The sequence below is a fragment of the Heloderma suspectum genome, chromosome 4 (genome assembly GCF_057233095.1).
Source record: "Heloderma suspectum isolate Gila_16-S chromosome 4, 16-S_ref, whole genome shotgun sequence".
NCBI lineage: Eukaryota > Metazoa > Chordata > Lepidosauria > Squamata > Helodermatidae > Heloderma > Heloderma suspectum.
In genome coordinates, this window is record NC_139461.1 from 245,559,233 (window position 1) to 245,576,959 (window position 17,727).

The following is a 17,727-nucleotide window of genomic DNA, read 5'->3' on the forward strand; positions in this document are numbered from 1 at the left end:
TGAATCACATTTTGCTCGCGAAACAAGACCAGAATTAGAAAGCGCAGGAACTGTCTTTGGTGCTATCTTTCGTGGGTGTGGGTGTGCATAGCTTTCTATGGGCAACTCTCACTTCTGCCTCGGGGTCGAAAAAAAGAAACGGGGACTGAAGGAACTGAGAAGTTCCATCTCTGTATTGCAGGGTTGGCGACTCTACACTTTCGTATCTCTATACAAATGGGGCGCTTCCCAGCTCCGCCACTCGTCAGCCGGCTGCTGCAAGTTGTCGCTTCGTAGGAAAATAAGCGCGGGAAGGTAGAAAGGAAGGAAGGAAGAAGGAGGCGGAGGCGGAGAGGGTTGTCGAGGGGAGGCTGCGGGGCTGGCGGCAAAGATGAATGAGGGACGTACGTGCAAATACGACTTCGCTTGCTCACACCAGCAGTAATTGCGGTGCAGTTTGATCCTTTGCCTGGGTTTGGGTGTGTGGAATCGGGGCATCGTTTGTGGTGAGTTTTCCCTGTGTGTGTGTGTGTCTTTTAAAAAAATCTACAGCAGGTGGTATATTTTCTCCTACAAATTGCCGTAAGCAGAGATGGATTCAGGACATAGCAAAATTGAGGTTTCTGAGCGTGGGGGGAAGCCCCTCTATTGTGGTGTTTCTTGTTTCCATCAGCTCCTTGTGGGTTACTTTGATTATTATAATAAAGTGCTTGAAATTTTCTAAGAGCTGTGCCAGGATTAAAAGAGGGCTATTGATGGTAAAAGACTAGATCAACGTTTTGGTACATTTCCACTCAACGATCGATGTATTTTGTATACTTCATTTCATATTTGCATGTTTATTGAACTTGATCAACAGTGCTGTCAACATGGATAGACTCTCTGTTCCTTGGCTGCATCGATTTGATCAATCTTCTCGTCTCCTCCTCTGTTCACTGATATCCGGTCATTGGGGGGCCTTGGCTGCCTTCCGAACCCTTCAGCGTTCCCAATCTGGGGAAGAAGCAAGGCAGGGCTTCAACTGGCAAATCTTCACAGATAAGCTGTGTTCTCAAGAGCCTGTGCTTGAAGGGCCTGAGAAGACCCTCACTTTGTGAGTTGCTCAAATTTCTAATTTAAAAAGCTTGGAATAGTGTCTTTTTCATATGCCATAATTATTTTTGTTGAAGTATGTATGCCTTACCTATTTATTTTAGTGCACAATTTAGGTTGTGAAAAATAGTGTGCATAGATGAAATTGTTTTTGTATCAATAATTTTATATGCATACTGAATTCTGGTCTCCGTTAAAGAATAAGTATTCTTTTTTGCTGAGAATAGTATCTGTAATACTACTGCAATTTCTTTCTTCCATTAATGGTCTCTTGGTAATCTGGCCTCAAAAACAAATTCTGAATCATGTGAGAACTGGAACACACTTTTATAAATCCTGTGTCAGTGCTCTGTCAGGCAAGGTCATATCTAGACTTGAACCCGTATCCCTGTCTTCCCTTTATACAGCCAGGAGACCTTCAGTTGGGCTTTGAAGATAGAACTATGTTTCACGGAAAACACAGGGCTGCTGCTGAAAATGGCATTGCCATATCAGTTTGTCACTTGCCTTCTCCCTCTGTAAAGTGAGCTAATGCTAGAGGGAGAAGCCACAGCCCAGTGCTAGAACACAGGCTTTTGCATACAGAAAACCTGATTTATTCTGTTTTAAACATATGGTTTTATATTATGCTACGTTATTGTATTTTATGGTTTTAAGCTTCGTCTCATAAGGCTGGGAAAGACCTCTGCCTGAGACCATGGAAAGTTGCTGCCAGTCAAAGTAGACTGCGCTAGGGTAGATGGACCCATGGGCTGGTTCAGTATAAAGCTACTTCATATGTTCTTATAATTTAATATGTCATGACTTCATATTGTTGTGTGCTGTTCCCTTCCCCTGTCAGCAGCCACCAATGATAAGCAGCAGGAAAGCACACAACAGCAGAACATGGTGGAAAACTGCTACTTGTTGGGGAGAGGGACTACTCAATACAGGAACGTTGGTAGTCCTGTGTCTCTTATAGTACATAGTTCCTGAAGTCTTCTGCACAGTGAATTGCACTGTCTATGTTTGCTATCGAGTCAGCATTTTACCCTGGTGATGATCCAAGTAAACTTATTCCTGCTTCCCTTCTTCCATATGGTCATTTCAGAAAACCATTACTGCTGCTGCTTCCAGTGTTGTGCCAAAGAAATCTCTTTTCTCTGCTGCTTACTGTACAGTCTGCAGTGCCAAAAGACTGCCTCCACCGTCTACTTCAGGCCTCTAGACAAGATCCCAGCCCAGACCTATGGGTGCAAAGACTGAGAAATTTATTTAAAATAGGGATGCAAGAGAAGAGTGCTCTGACTCCAGCCCTGCTATCAGATGCATGTCAGCAGCGGCTGAAAGGTCTGTGCCAGAAGATAATGGCTCCTCATTGCAGCAAACCTAGTTCAGAAAGAAAACTAAGCTGGTATGTTAAACAGGCAGATCCCGGTTTAGTGATTGGTGGAGATGCTCCTGGCTCTGAGCCTCAAATTAGGAAAAAAAAGAAACTAGCTGAGGAACCTTTGGGTCCCGAAGAAGACAGACAGAGGAAGAGGTCCCGAATGGACGTTGAATTGGATACAGAACTTCCTGGACTACATGCTGTACTGCAGGGAGTTGGCACAACTAGCACAGGGACTGAGGTCATGATGGAGGTTTTTGGAAATGAAGATGTTCACAGTCTAAGCAACAATGTCTGTCAAAGTTCCCTGAAGGAGGATGCAGTAGAAAGGAGAGGTGCCAATCAGAGCCCCCAACGGGACACTGCGGCAGAGGTTCCTGATCATATCAAGGTATGAGCAAACTCTTATATTCCCTTCCTTGTGTTCTTGGGGAACTAGCACTGCAAATCTACAGAACATAGTTCTCTTTCCCAGTGAGGCCTTGCAGCTATCCTTTCTCCTTTTAATGCCCACTAGAAGAGTTGGGGTATGTTCTGCATCTCCAGGATGTACATTGTAAGCTTCATGGAAGTGGTAGGAACAGATTGTGGAGTCTAGGCATCTTTTGCGTTAGTTTAGCTTATGGAAGTAGGCAGGGAACTGGGAAAATATTCCATATGTTTAGGTGAGCAAGCAACTGAGATCTCTCTACCCATGATAAACAATGTGGACATAAATTGTCCAAAAATATTGGGGAGGAGGTGTAAAATATTGTGATGTGGTATGGGCAATCCTTCCATCAACAGTGTGCCTTGAGTCATGTTGATAGCACAGCCCACAGTAGTGTCATGGCCTAGGCCTTTTAGAATATTGATGAGGAGCTGCATGTGATAGACAGGAGTATTCCAAGGCAGAGAGAGAGAGAGAGTGTTAGAGAGGAGAGGTTAGGTGGAGTAGGGGAAGAGAAAAAAATAAATTCTAGAAAGGCTTATCAGTTGTTTGTTGTCTCAGAATGTATTGATCATAAGTTATAAAGATGATTTGTTAACATAACATTTGTTTGTTTAATTCTTCAACAATTTTGTGGGACGTTCTTCTGAACTGGTGGTAGGGACTGCACTGGGGGGGTTGCAGGGGCCACATGCAGCCCACTCCTGCCTTATGTTGTTCCCCCTCTGGCTGCTTCCTATCCTAGAGACATAGTAATCATATCAGCATTACTCTAAAAGGCTTAAATACTTGACGTCTGCTTATTTTTTACAGACTGCTTCTCTTCAGACTTCTTATTTCAGGGTAGTTTGAGGAATATAGCCCAGGTCTCAGAGTGATTTAAATGATTTTTCTCCTCCATTTTAGGTGCAGGTACCCAAACTTAAAGAACTGCTAGAGATGCAGTTCATTGTAAGTATTTCTCAGTCCTTTTTTTCTGGAGAAACAGGTACCAGAACTCTTGGATTACACTTCCTCAGGAGTAGATGGCAATTAAACTGTAATGAAGAGCATTAAAATAGTGGACAAACACTATCACCTCTCTGTCTCTCTAAAATAGGTGCCGGAACTCAGTTCCAGTAAGTTCCATCAGAAAAAAGCACTGGTATTTCTTATTAAATGTCCACTTGGGACAGATGCCCCTGCAATATTACTCATAGTGAAGAAGGTTCTGTGCAGCTGGGGCAATTTTATTTTAAGGAAAGGTTTATTTTATACTGGGCCATTTTATACCTTAAAAGTGGCTAACAAAACATTAAAATGACATAGCACCCCCACAAAAACATCAGCTGTTCTTTGTTCATTTTTGATATCACATCCTCTATTCTCTATAACCTCTAAAGTATTCTGTTTCTCTCCTTTTACTTTTAGCATTTTGATGGGTCTGCCCCTCTTGAGCTACAGGTTCTGAATGAGTGTACTCCAAGCCAGGTTAGTAGGGTGAAAGCAATGTATGTACATTAGGTGACTTACAGCCCAGTCCTATGCATGTTTATTTGAAAGTATGTCCCATTTAATTCAATGGGGCTTTCTCCCAAGTAAGAGCATATTCCCAGACTTCAAGACCTTACTGAAACTAGACAACTAAGGGTGCAATCCTATGCATATTTAGACAGAAAAATGTCCTATAACTCTATGCTGGCTGGGACATGCTGAGAGTTATAGGACATTTTTCTGTCTAAACATGCATAGGATTGCACCCTAACCTGAATCCCATTTGTAGCTGTTCCAGTACTGGTGATATTTGGGAAATGGATTACTCTTGGTAATGTTTGTGTCCTCTTCCTCCTTTAGTTGGAAAATTTGTGCTCATTACTGCAGCTCTCAGAGTGCCCAGAGAATGAACTTCTGCAGTTCTGCACTTGGTTAGTGGCACTCTCTCCTGATCTCGGTTATAGTAATGCAGCAGTACTTGCTGGAAAGCTTTTCCTACCTCGGGTATGTATTGAGTATCTGCACTGGCTGAGGAAGAAAATCCTTTCTCTTTGGCAGAAACATCAGTGGTGGTTGATGGGTGTAAAATTACTTTATGGATTTTAGAGTTTTATCTATTACAGTTGTGTATTTTAGTCTCTGCTCTGTTGTGTTTGCGAAAGAGCAAGTCATAAGCTGTAGCACCACTAAAATATCAATACAACAGTATTTGCATAATTTCATCAGTGGCAATGCACAAGCCACCCTGAGCTATTATTACTATACTCTATAGTAACATCCAGACATGCTGGGGAATCTTGGGAGCTGTAGGACTATTTTTCTGTCTAAACATGCATAGGATTGCTCCCTACCTGCAGTCAATTTGATTACTCTGGACCCAGTTTATTTGGATATTTTAGTCCTAATTTCCTATGAGGCGATGAGCATAAATATTCAAAATACTATGAGTTGGTTGGATACTGCAGTATCAGAGATGGATTACATGCTGTTCTCTGATCTTTTGCTATACTATGCTATAACTATTTGTGCTACTGGGTGTGAACTGTAGATGATGGGACAATGATCTCTGTCTGGGAAACCCATTTCCATATTGATTTCCAGTATCAAAGCAAAACAACCTGAAAGAGGTGTCTGTTCTTCCTTCTAGCCTTTTTTTGCTCTTAGTTTAGGGTGAACTACAATTGCCTCTGCATCTCTGAAGATAGTTTTTGTTACTCTTGTTACCTGGAGCTGCCCTTCAGGGTCTATTTCTTTAAGGTGACAAGCATCCTTGATCAGGATGCTGGCATCCATGGTCCACTTAGCATACCACACATCTTTCCTGGGACTTCCAGATCTGCAAGGCAGGAAACGTTTTGATATATCAAGTCTGCCAGAAGTAGCCAAAGCTGTCTCCTTTTAATTAACACCTTCACAGCCCATCTCCTGGATCCAAAAGGCGTTAGGAATGCCTTTCCTGACCACATGGCAGTCATTGGATTGGCTACATATGTTTACTTGGGATGTTTAGCCCCCAGTCTAAAGACCATAAAAATGAACTAAGATTCCTGCAGTCTTTTGGTCATTCTAGTCACATTTCTCTGACTATCTGTAGATGCTGTGCATACTGAAACTCTGCAGGTGACTGCTGTGCGGTATTTTACCTTTAAGCATTTAATGTAGGTTAGCAAGTTTTTACCATTTGTTTTTACCATTTGTCAAGTACCCATCTGCTTTCCCCTTTTTGTCTCTTATTATATTCCTTTAATAAACATCTTCTTTCAAGTTGGACTGGAGGTTTGAGTGTGATGTTTTTGTTTTGTTTTGACATTCCTAAGGGAGGCTTCTCTTCCTACATGCCACTCCGATTTACCTACCTGTGCCTGTATACTTGTGCTTAAGGGGAAATAAGAAGAAAGCTAGCTGCCTTGACCATGGTGACAGGATGGGTGGGTGTCAAGTTATTTGGTACCTCTCTCCAGGCATATCTTAGAGCTCTGGATTTTCACTCTGGATTTTCCTTCCCAACCAGCGTTAGAGGGACAAAGGGGAGGTGGTGGCATAAACCTACCAGTCAGATAGATGTGCACACAACTGGCCTGCCTTGCAAAAGCAGTCATTGCATGGTGATTTTTACAGGCTTTACCATCCCTGTAAAAGATGTGTTTAAATAACCTTGGTGGTAAGATTTGATATGCAAGGCTGTTGACAGTGTGTATCAGGCAGCATTCTCTCTGTTGTTTCTGGTCTGTAGGTTCTCTTGCTGACTGAGCCACCCTCCTGGCCTCTCACAACTGCCCTCATGATGTTCTGCTCCAAATATGCTCGCCCGGTCTGTTGTACCTTGATTTCTTCAATTATACAGGCTCCAGGAAAAGGTGAGCATATTAGCTCTGCAGGTAAGAAGTATTAGTTTGTTTTTCCCAAAGCCCAGTTTGTAGTGGGGACATCTATCATTCTCTCTAATGGCGAACTTTCGAATAGCAAACTGGTTGAGTGCTGACAGGGCTGCATCCAAAATAGGGCCACTGTGAAACAAAAGGGAGCTATCAGCATTCTTGGGTGAACCCTGTGATATTCACAAGTACAATTATAAAAAACAAAACAAAACAGGGAGTGTGGGGAAGCAGCCCAATGAGGACTGAGCATGCTCATTGGGCCACAGAGTGTTGAGTTTCAGCTGGAAAAGAAAAATGGAAAATCTGGGAGAACGGAAGAGAGTGAATTGGCCTGCTTGACCCTGTTATAGCTTATAGTAGCTTGAAGAAGGGTATGGCTGCCTGCCTGCCTGCAACCCTGAATAGCAGCATTCCTGGTAGGAGGTTTTTAATCTGGGGTCTGAATTTGCACTTTTGCAACTGAAATGAATCAAATGATTTACTGGTAGAAAATACTCAATATAGAAACATCAAAGAAAAATAATAGTACGAGACAAAGGCAAATCCATAATAACCAGAGCAATGCAATATGAATAATAAAGGAATCTGATCAGTACAAAGGTCAAATTAGTGTGAAGTAACTAATTCAAAATTGGGATGATTGATTAAATAAAAAGGAATACAATGGAAGGATATATGAAGCAAATACTAATGAAGCCATTACTAATAAAGGAATTGAAATATTTCTAGGCCCTCTCAATTTCTCCTTCTGCCCAGTCTAGTTCCAAAGTTTCTTAGGGCACAATCGTATGCATGTTTAGACAGAAAAATGTCCTACAACTCCCAGCATCTCTCCAGACAGCCATGTATGGGTTCTCAGTAATCTGGCACTACAGCATATTTTATCTTTAAAGAAGCCAACTACTGACAGGAAAAGGCAAGTCACTTGTGAATCACCAGACTCTGGGCTTTAGTTAAAGCAGCCTCCCCTTGGCCATGCTGGGTGGAGATGATGGGAGTTGTAGTTTACATATTTGGAGTGTGCCAGGTTAGAGGAGGATGAGGTAAAGAAATGACCAAATAAGCATTTTTTTGCCCTATATAAATCATTACCTTTTGATAACAATGTCCTTGTACGTCCCTTGAACTATATCACATGCAAACTTGAAATGTTCTATCTTTGCCTTTGCAGGTCATGAGCAAATGAAGTTAGTGTGCAAACTAATTGAGGAGTGTTTGGAGCCTGAATATGTGAGGCTGGTATTCAGGTAAATGTTCCTAATGCAAAATGAAATGTAATATTTGAATTGAATCAGCGAGTATTTGGTTTCTAGTCCTGGATGTTGTGGAGCTGAAGTGGTGTCAAGGTACTCTGGAATCCACAGTTGGTACCTTCTGACATATGAAACGGTAATGCAGCCTTCTCCAACCTGGTGCCCTCCGGATGTTTTAGGCTGCAACTCCTATCATTCCTGACCATTGGCCGTGCTAGCTGGGGCTGATGGGAGCTGAAGTCCAAAACCTCTGGAGGGCACCACATCGAGGAAGGCTGCTGTCGTGGAAGATTTCTATGCTTCCTTATGACTAACAGCATAATCCTATATATGTTTACTCAGAAGTAAGTCCCACTGATTTCAGTGAGGCTTACTCCTAAGTAAGTTGGTATAGACCAGACGTAGGCAACCTTTTGGGGCTGTGGGCACATTTGGCAATTTGAAAAATTGTCCTGGGCACCACCACAAAATGGCTTTCATGGCAGGCATGGAAAAGGACAAGTAAGTTGCCTAAAAGACTGAAAGCAAGGCAGAAGAGTCTGAGCCCCAACACACTAAATAAGTGCTTTGAAGCCACAATTTTCAGCACCAACAGAAACTTATTTCACAGCAATCCTAACTGCCGATAAGAAAATGTGTTAATTTTTTTGTGAGAGGGGTGGGGCACCTTGGTAGGCACCAAGAAAGGTGTGTGGTGTGCATGAGACCCATGGGTCCCACGTTGCCTATCCTTGGTAAAGACTGCACTCCTATGCATTTGGAAGTAAGCCCCATTGAATTCAGTGGGATTTACTTCAGATTAAACATGCATAGGCTTGTCCTGGTAATCATAATATATTTGTTTGCTGCATGTCACATAGTCACTCTTTCTTTTCCCCTCAAAAATTCTGCTAAAAGTTGCCAACTTCTTGGAAAAGTATCTTGTTCTGCATCTTATTTTACTTTGTTATCTAGGCTGTCACCCTATTAAAGAAATCTTCGTTGATTAATCACATGAATTTTCCTTACTAAATCCATTAATATGCATAATTCTGTATACAAATAAAACAGTATTTTAAAAGAAAATTACATACTTCCTTTTTAGATGGAGCATGTATTTGTCACAGCAGGTGCCATTTTAGAAGAAGCGGTCTCCCCTATGTGAAAGTTAATGGGGAACACCTAAGATGGTGCCTGCCATCTGTAGGTTTATAATAAAAACAACTTTTTAAAAAAGTGTTAATCAGATGTTTTTTGATCAATTTATTGATAAAAAGGTTGCAACCTTAATGTCTCACATTTTCTCTAATCACACCTCCATAGTAAGGCTTTTTCTATATTGAGACATTGGCTGTGTTTGTCCATAGCACTAAGCCAGGGTGGGGAACTAGAATGGGGGGGGGGTCAGATGACTCCCCCGCAGCCCTCTGCAGGCTGAATGACAGCAGGCAAGCAGGGCTCCTCCTTCCAGTGCTTCAGCTGGGTACCCGACTGGGGAAAGCCCACACATGCTGAAGCCGTCCCGAAGAAAGTGCAGGGTGGAGGGTTGCTCCTTGTCCCCACCTTGGTCAGGTGGCTTTGGCTGCCCTGTGCCTTCCCCCTTAGGGGAGAATGTGGGGCATGCAAAGATGGAATCCCCATTAGCCCCCAGTGGGAGGGGGCTTTGGGAGGGGGTGAGGCTTGTGGAGGGGGCCCAAGTGTCTATGGGCTGGATGAGGAACCTCCGTGGGACAGAGGTTGCCCATCCTTGCACTAAGGCAAGAATCATGACTTAAATCAGATAGCATATACATGAGAAGTGCATGGGCACACACAGCCCCCTTGCTCACCCCTTCACATGAGCAGTGAAACTAACCAGGAAGCTGCAATTAACCATAGCTTCCCATTAATGTGCAAGCTATTTTTGGTTTGCATGTAACAGGAAGCTATGATTAACTGCTGCTTCCTGATTAGTTTTCCTACTTGTGCACAGGGGGAGCGAGGGGGTTGTGTGTACCCATGTTCTGCTTGTGCATATCCTGGCTTTTTAAGCCAGCATTTTTGGCTTAGCATTACATGCAAATGCAGCCAGTGTTATTAGCCACTTGTGGCTGTTACATAATTCATGGGTAAGAGAGTAGTCTTTGTGACTGGCACAAAGTCTATCCCGTATATAATTTTGCTCTTCTATTTCTCTCTCCCTTGTCTTACTTTGCAGCCATATTATAGCGGTATCATGGTCAGAAGATCTCCTCACAGTTGTGCATGCTTTGCTTGGAAGACAGGTGACTGTATACATTTGTCTTCCTGGGCTTTACCAATTGGATTGAATTTATTGGTTGGATAGCCAGGGAGACTAAAGTCTGTTCTTTCCAAACTGGTGTGCTGCCAGTTCTCTGGTGACTACACTTTTGTTGTCAGCATGGACAGAAGCTGGCCTTGCTAAAAGTGGAACGTGTCAAGACCAGCATCTCAACACAAAGCTAGTTGTGTGATCTGATTTCCTTTAGTGTCCAAGCAGGTCACTCCCTAGGCAATGTTTTACTGGCCTGGTGCTAATTTGATTTTTCATCAGTATAGCTTGCACTGAGACTATCTGAGCAACTGGAGTGCACACTGGTGCAGTTAATATTTAGGGTAAGTATTTCCTCACTGACCTCACCTCTACTTCTGTTTTTAGGTGGAATTATCTCCTGAACTCTTCAACACATTGGTCCTAAAACTTTGCCAGATGGCTCAAGAATTGGCCACATCAGTGCATTATGCAAAGCTGGTTCTGACTCTGCTGACCAAATACCAAAGCAGTGTGAGTAATTTCACCAGGAGCCTTGAAGAGGGAAGAAAAATGGCAGCTGAATCTGTTGTATACCACCACTGATCCATTCCATCCTATTGGTGAAATGAATATGAAGTATAGTAGCATGTATCGTAACTTGAGCATGCTCTGGGAGACAGCGGAGGACAGGAAGGCCTGGCGTGCTATGGTCCATGGGGTCACGAAGAGTCGGACACGACTGAACGACTGACCAACAACAACAACAAGCATATTGTGGTGGTTTGTTCATTTCTCTGTATCATAAATGTGGATTTCCTTTTGAGAGTGAAACCTTAATTATCATCAGGAATGCCGAGCAGCCTCAGTTCCCTTTCATATCTATGGCTGAACACAAGTACTCCTCAGATCTGATAATGAAATTTAGGTCTTAGGATGGGCTTCTAAGAATTGGTTCCATCATATTGTGCTATTGCTCCCTCCTGAAAATTCTAGTAATTTTGTGGTTGGTGGCGTGTGTCCGTGTCCCCCCATTTCCGCTTTGTTAAATAATAAAGCTGAGTCAGAAGCTTGATTGGAGAGGTCAGTAAGATGGAACTTATGCCCTGCTCCCTCTGCCCTGAGGCTTCCAGGGAATATGATATCACCAGGTGTTACTTCAGGTTTATTAGCACATGATAAATCTTGTGGGAATGCTCATGTCTTGTGCTTGGTTAATTAATTCAAGAAAAGATTCATCTTTTAATATGCTTCTCAAATGAAGTAAGCTAAGCTGTATGTTAAAACAAACAACACAGCCCAAAGGGATTGTGAGAATGATAAAATAGTGCCATCTATTAGAAGGCAAGGTATAAATCCAAAGAAACAAAGAAATAAGCTTTGTCCTACAACTTTGGCATATATTGTAGACTAACTGGGATGGGCCATGGGGAAGAATCAGCCTGAGTAAATGTAACGAAGGATTATGGGTTTGCACCAGCATGACCTGGATAGCTTATGTTTTGTTCTCCTTCTTAGATTACATTGGCCCACCAGCATCACTTATCTTGTGCTCTGGACCTCAACAAAACAATCTTAAAGAAGTCTCTCCAGGTTGCATTAAAACAAGTGACTTCCAGATGAAAGATGAACTTGAATGCCTTTCCTTGTGTGGAGAATGCAGGAAGGCAACCCTGTTCTTCATTGCTGGTAACCATGAGATGGAAATGACTAGAGACCGCTTCAGAAGCTGAAGAATCAAATGTGACCTATATCTCTTGAACAGTTAACTCTTTCGCTTATCTCTCTTGGCCTATACGACTTAACAAAAATGCCAGCTGGATGACTTGAAGTCTGAGCACTTTCACGGCTTAGATTAGATGTGTGCATTGTCTTGCTTTGCTGTAATTTAGCATTACTTATATTTTAATGTTTTGTTTTTATAAACTATTTTTTATTTCTTACATATAACCAATGAGAGAACGTGAGCAGTGGAGGGTGATAACCTTCCTGGCACACCATTGCTGGGGCCAGCAGACATGTCTGGATTACCTCAAGGGCCGTGTGCTACATGGAGCTTAAGAGAAGAGATGACTGATAGGTCAGGGGGAGGAGTAGCAGAGTAGGCAAAAGCAGAAGGCTGAAATGTGACCCTCCCTTTTGCAGTAGGAACTGGGGGAGTCAGCCTGGGGAAGATCTAGGGTGCTGCACCTTGCTTCCATGAGATGAGACAGCTAGTAGGGCATGTGCCTACACAGGGAAAAGTAGATTTAGGGCAAAATCCTATCGTGATTCTATGCAGAGTGGGAGCAGCACAGAGGTAATCTTTGCCTCTAGGCTCCAGCCCACCCTGCATTTCTGCTAGATGGACGACTTTGCTCATGTAGCAGCGACGTCTCTGAGAGGAAGGGAAGAGGGCTGGGACGGCCATAGGAAACAGTGTAATGCAGCCACCCCTCCCCTGGGAACACCTCCTTTTCCCCATTCTGCACTCTGTTTTGTGTGCGTGGAGAGGTAGTTGGCATGGTTCTGTCTGCACTGGCTACAAGGGGGAGGGGAGCACAGTTTCCTGCTTCCCAGCTTGGAGCCCTATCTATGAACACAGATCCAGGAAACCAAACAATGCTATGTCCCCCCAGACGCTCCCTCCATGTGCCCAAGCTAAATTTAGATATTGGTGGATATCACAGTGCTGTAACTTGGGGTACCCTAAATTGATGGACATTATTTTGTGGATACTAATAAACAAGATATGTTACATCCAACCCAGCTCTACCAATGTTGTTTTTCAGGTGTGGATCTAGACGTCTAGGTCACAGGACAGTACATAGAGCCAATGAAATATAACTACAAAATGAGAAATAAAGTTGCATACCACTTGAAAGAGGGTTGGTTACAAAGAAAGTAGGTGTGTCATCTGATTAAATAAAAGTCTTAGGGAGTTACGTGGATCCATAATTTGATCTTCCAATGTCATTTGTTCTCCTAAAAGTAGTTGCAGGAGACCCCAGTTTGGATCAGGGCTGTGGTTCAAGGATATCTAATCTGTCTCCCCTCCCCTCCAGATGGCTGCCTTGGAGCTGTTATTAGCCTTGGAAAGGAAAACATAGAGCCCACTCTGCAGCCAATAGCAGCTGAGACCCTTGGGCTTGGAATGGGACCCCTTGCTGTGTGAAGGGAAGGATTAGATTCCCTGTGCCACCGCCCCCATCCAAACTGCGGTAGGCAACTGTTATTAGAAGACAATTACATTGGGAGATTTAGTCATAGATCTTCAATTAATGCTTAGTTTGCCCATTTAGTCAATCAAGGGCTGAATCCTATGCATGCTGAGACAGAAAAAAGCCCTACAATTCCCAGCATGCCTCAGCCAGTATGGATTTTTTCTGTTTAAACATGCATAGGACTGTGTTCTAATTCTTGTATTATAGTTGATTCATCAAACTGATTATATTTGAATATGGATAGAAGCGATAGTTCTGAAGCAAGATGCATACTCTTTGTATGATACCTGTAGTAGGCATCATCTTAGATGATGCATTGCTTCCAGTGTGAGAGAGAAGGAAGAATGCCTCTTTTAAGATGATGCTTGCCATCTGCAGTTTTTATAAGTGTGTGTGCATGTACACACACACACACTTAAATCCTGGCAGCCTTACCAGCTTGCCTTTGGGTCTGGTTGTGCTGCTGCTGAATGCCAGGTCAGTCCAAAATAAAATCTTCCTCATCCGTGATTTGAGTGTGGATGAGGGGGCTGACCTGGTATATATTACTGAGACCTGGGTGGGGGACATGGGATGGGTTACTGTCCCCCAGCTGTGCCCTCCTGGGTACTCAGTGCAGCACCAACACCGACTCGAGGGTCGGGGAGGCGGGGTTGCTGTGGTCTATAGGAATTTGATCTCCCTCTCTAGGCTTCCTGCTCATTCCAGTGCAGATCTTGAGTGTTTGTACCTTGTGTTGGGTACCCGGGACAGATTAGGGATTCTGCCGGTGTACTGCCCACCTTGCTGTCCATTAGAATCCCTGCCTGAGTGAACTTGGTATGGAGGACCCCTATAGGGTGATGGTCCCGGGGGATCTCAACTTCCATGCCATGGCTGCTGTATCCAGGGCGGCTCAGGACTTCATGGCCACCGTGACAACCATGGGGCTGTTGCAACATGTCATCAGCCCAACACATGTAAAAGGACACACACTTGATCTGGTTTTCTTGACTGGGCAAGAGGATGGTGATCTGAAAGTGGGGGAATTAACATCTGTTCTCTTGTCATGGTCAGATCACTTCCTGTTGAGGTTTAGACTCTCAGCAGCCTTTCCCCTCTGCAAAGGTGGGGGACCTATTAAAATGGTCCGCCCCTGGAGGCTAATGGTTTCTGATGGATTCCAGAGACCTCTGGGGGATTTGCCTGCTAGTATGGTTGGTGTGCCTGTTGAAGTCCAGGTCACTTTGTGGAATGCAGAGATGACTCGGGCGGTTGACATGATCACACCCAAGCTCCCTCTCCCTCTGAGCACAGCCTGGCCAGCTCCTTGGTATACACCCAAGCTGAGGGCAATGAAGCAAGAGGGGAGACTGGTAGAACGCAGGTGGAGGAAAACTTGTGCTGAGCCTGATCAAGCACAGGTTAGAGCTCATTATCGAGCGTACTCTATGGCAGTGAAGGTGGCAAAGAGACAGTTCTTTTCCACCAACATTGCATCTTCTCAGTGTCATCCAGCAGAGCTTTTCCGAGTGGTTTGTGGCCTGTTGCATTCTGGACCAGGGAGAGAGACTGTGGAACCCTCGGTAGCACACTGTGATGAGTTTGCATGGCCCTTTGAAGATAAAGTCACTCAGATTCATCATGAATTGGACACCATGATTAATGCAGTTCTATTGGTAGAGGTGTCCAGAGCACCATCTGGTCCACTTTTATTGGATGAGTTTCAGTTATTGAGGTCCAAGGATGCGGACAAGGTGCTTGGCCAAGTCTAGTCAATCACTTGTGTGCTTGACCCTTGCCCTTCATGGCTTATTACATCAAACAAGGAGGGGATCTTTGGCTGGGTCCAGGAGGTTGTAAATTCCTCCTTGAGTGAGGGAGTGGTGCCTGCCACCTCAAAAGCGGCAGTAATTAGGCCACTCCTGAAAAAGCCTAACCTGGACTTGGAGGACTTTAACAACTATAAGCCGGTGGCCAATGTCCCCTTCCTGGGCAAGGTGCTTGAGTGGGTGGTTGCAGGACAATTCCAGGCACTCTCGAATGAAAAGGATTATCTAGATCCATTTCAATCAGGCTTCAGGCCTGGTTTTGGAATGGAAACTGCCTGGGTCGCCTTGTGGAATGAACTGTGCCGGGGGAGGGACAGGGGGAGTGCGACCTTGTTGATTCTCCTGGACCTCTCAGCGGCTTTCGATACCATCGACCATGGTATCCTTCTGGATAGGTTGTCTGGGTTGGGGGTTGGAGACACTGCATTGCAGTGGTTCTGGTCCTGCTTGGATGGCCGATTCCAGAAGGTGGTGCTGGGGGATTATCGCTCTGTGCCATGGCAATTGTGCCATGGGGTTCCACAGGGCTCTATTTTATCCCTCATGCTGATCAACATCTACATGAAACTGCTGGGGGAGGTTATCCGGAGGTGTGGGCTGAGGTGCCATTAATATGCAGATGACACCCAGCTCTAGCTCTCTTTCTCATCAAACCCAGGAGAGGCAGTGTCTTTTCTGAATCAGTGCCTGGGCACGGTAGTGGACTGGATGAGGGCCAATAAACAAACTCAATCCAGACAAGATGGAGGTAAGTGGGTGGTTTGTCTGCCCGACTAGGTGATATTCAACCTGTTCTGGAGGGGGTTGCACTTCCCCTAAAGGATCATATTTGTAGTTTAGGGGCACTCTTGAACCCAGAACTGTCACTTGAGGCACAGATTAATTCAGTGGCACGGAGCACTTTTTATCAGCTTAGGCTGGTATACCAAGTATGCCCTTATCTGGACAGAGATAGCCTAGCTACAGTTATCCACGCTCTGATAACTTCTGGTCTGGATTACTGCAATGCATTATACGTGCGGCTGCCTTTGAAAACAGTCTGGAAACTTCAGCTAGTCCAAAATAGAGCAGCAAGATTGTTAACAGGGACTGGCCAACAAGATCATACTTTTCCAGCTGCACTGGCTACCAGTCCATTTCTGTGCCTGATTCAAGGTGCTGGTATTAACATTCAAAGCCCTTAACAGCTTGGGGCCAGGTTATCTGAAGCATTACCTCCTCCCATATGTACCTGCCCTCAGCGGTCCTTCTCTGTGAGCCCCTGCCAAAGGAAGTGAGGCGGGTGGCTACCAGAAGAGGACCTTTTCTGCTGTGGCACCCTGGCTGTGGAATGAGCGCCCTAGAGAGGTTCACCTGGCACCTACATTGTATTCCTTCCAGCCCCAGGTGATTACCTTTTTATTCTCCCAGACATTTTAGCTGCCTAGTCTTTTAGCTTTGGTGTTTTAAATCTGTATTTTAAATCTCTGCATTGCTGCTAGGTTTCATTCTGGTTCTATGGTTATATTGTGATTTTAATGCTTTTATCCTGTTTTATCCTGTGCTTTTTGGTTTTAATTTTTGTGAACTGCCCAGAGATTTTGTGAACTGGCTATTGGGCGGTATAGAAATGAAACAAACAAACAAATAAAAATTAAATCGGCACCTTTTTAAATCAATCAATACTATATAATTGAGGTAACAGTTAATCGTTTAACTGTTGCAGCTCTAACAGAAAAGTATAAGAAAAATATGGAGTCAGCAAAGACAATGGCCAGAGCAGTCCAAACTCCTGTCAAAGGCTGGGGTTGTTGGATGCAGCAGAAGTGCCACTCCACAGGCAGGACAACACTACCACCCTGGAAGCCCCTTGGTACACTTGCAAGTTGCTCTGGTGCTCCTGCCGGGGGTAGGATATGAAATGGTCTGTTGCAAGGGCACCTTTGGATCCAAAGCTCCCTTCTTTCCCTGAATAGATCGGGCCCCCAAACTACTAATCCCTCTAGTTTTATTGGATTTTTTTTTACAGTGTTGCCAATAAATGGTATTCATCTGCAGGATCAAGCTCTGTTGCTCACTGGAGTTCCATACGCCTGAGAGCAATGGAGACAGGAATGGACTATTATTAATTTTATTTATATATATTTTCCTGTCCTATGCCCTGGCCTCTCATGGAAGATTACAATATATCTTCTCATTTTCTTCTCAAACCTACAGTGTGTGAGGTAGATTAGAGTGAGAAAGGCATTCAACAGCATCTGTTATATCTAATATCTGAGCAGAGATTTAAACCACACTGACTTAACCATTTAGTGTTTTGTTTTGTTTTTTAACCCTACACAACTCCTGTGTTACAATTTTGGGAGCGGAGGGAGAGGGTGGCGAACAGTTTTGATAAATGGAAGATAGGGAGTTTAACAAAAGAATGGAGGCTACTCTTTCAGCCATCTTCTCAAGTTAATCTCCACAGCAATATTGGATTAAATTTTACTACTGTAAATAGTAGAAGCAATTCATAGCTAAGATTTTG

The 17,727-nt window shown here is 43.9% G+C and overlaps 1 protein-coding gene across 12 annotated transcripts; it reads left to right on the plus strand.

Annotated features, from left to right (window-relative positions):
• The first annotated feature begins 210 nt into the window (after window positions 1–210).
• Window positions 211–12,946, plus strand: FANCE (FA complementation group E). Of its 12 annotated transcripts, none has more exons than XR_014790633.1 (11): window positions 211–485; window positions 839–1,072; window positions 2,162–2,831; window positions 3,777–3,821; window positions 4,281–4,340; window positions 4,704–4,847; window positions 6,577–6,721; window positions 7,893–7,968; window positions 10,151–10,217; window positions 10,613–10,987; window positions 11,723–12,946. XR_014790633.1 is itself a non-coding variant. In XM_084853094.1 (11 exons), exons 2-11 carry the CDS (start codon window positions 849–851, stop codon window positions 11,825–11,827), a joined length of 1,662 nt encoding a protein of 553 aa, XP_084709220.1. In that variant the 5' UTR covers window positions 211–485; window positions 839–848; the 3' UTR covers window positions 11,828–12,946. The 12 variants fall into 12 exon arrangements, 6 of the variants coding, with proteins under 6 accessions (XP_084709220.1, XP_084709222.1, XP_084709223.1 ...); XR_014790634.1 differs by having other exon boundaries at window positions 6,577–6,700; XM_084853094.1 differs by having other exon boundaries at window positions 10,613–10,738.
• The last annotated feature ends 4,781 nt before the right edge of the window (window positions 12,947–17,727 follow it).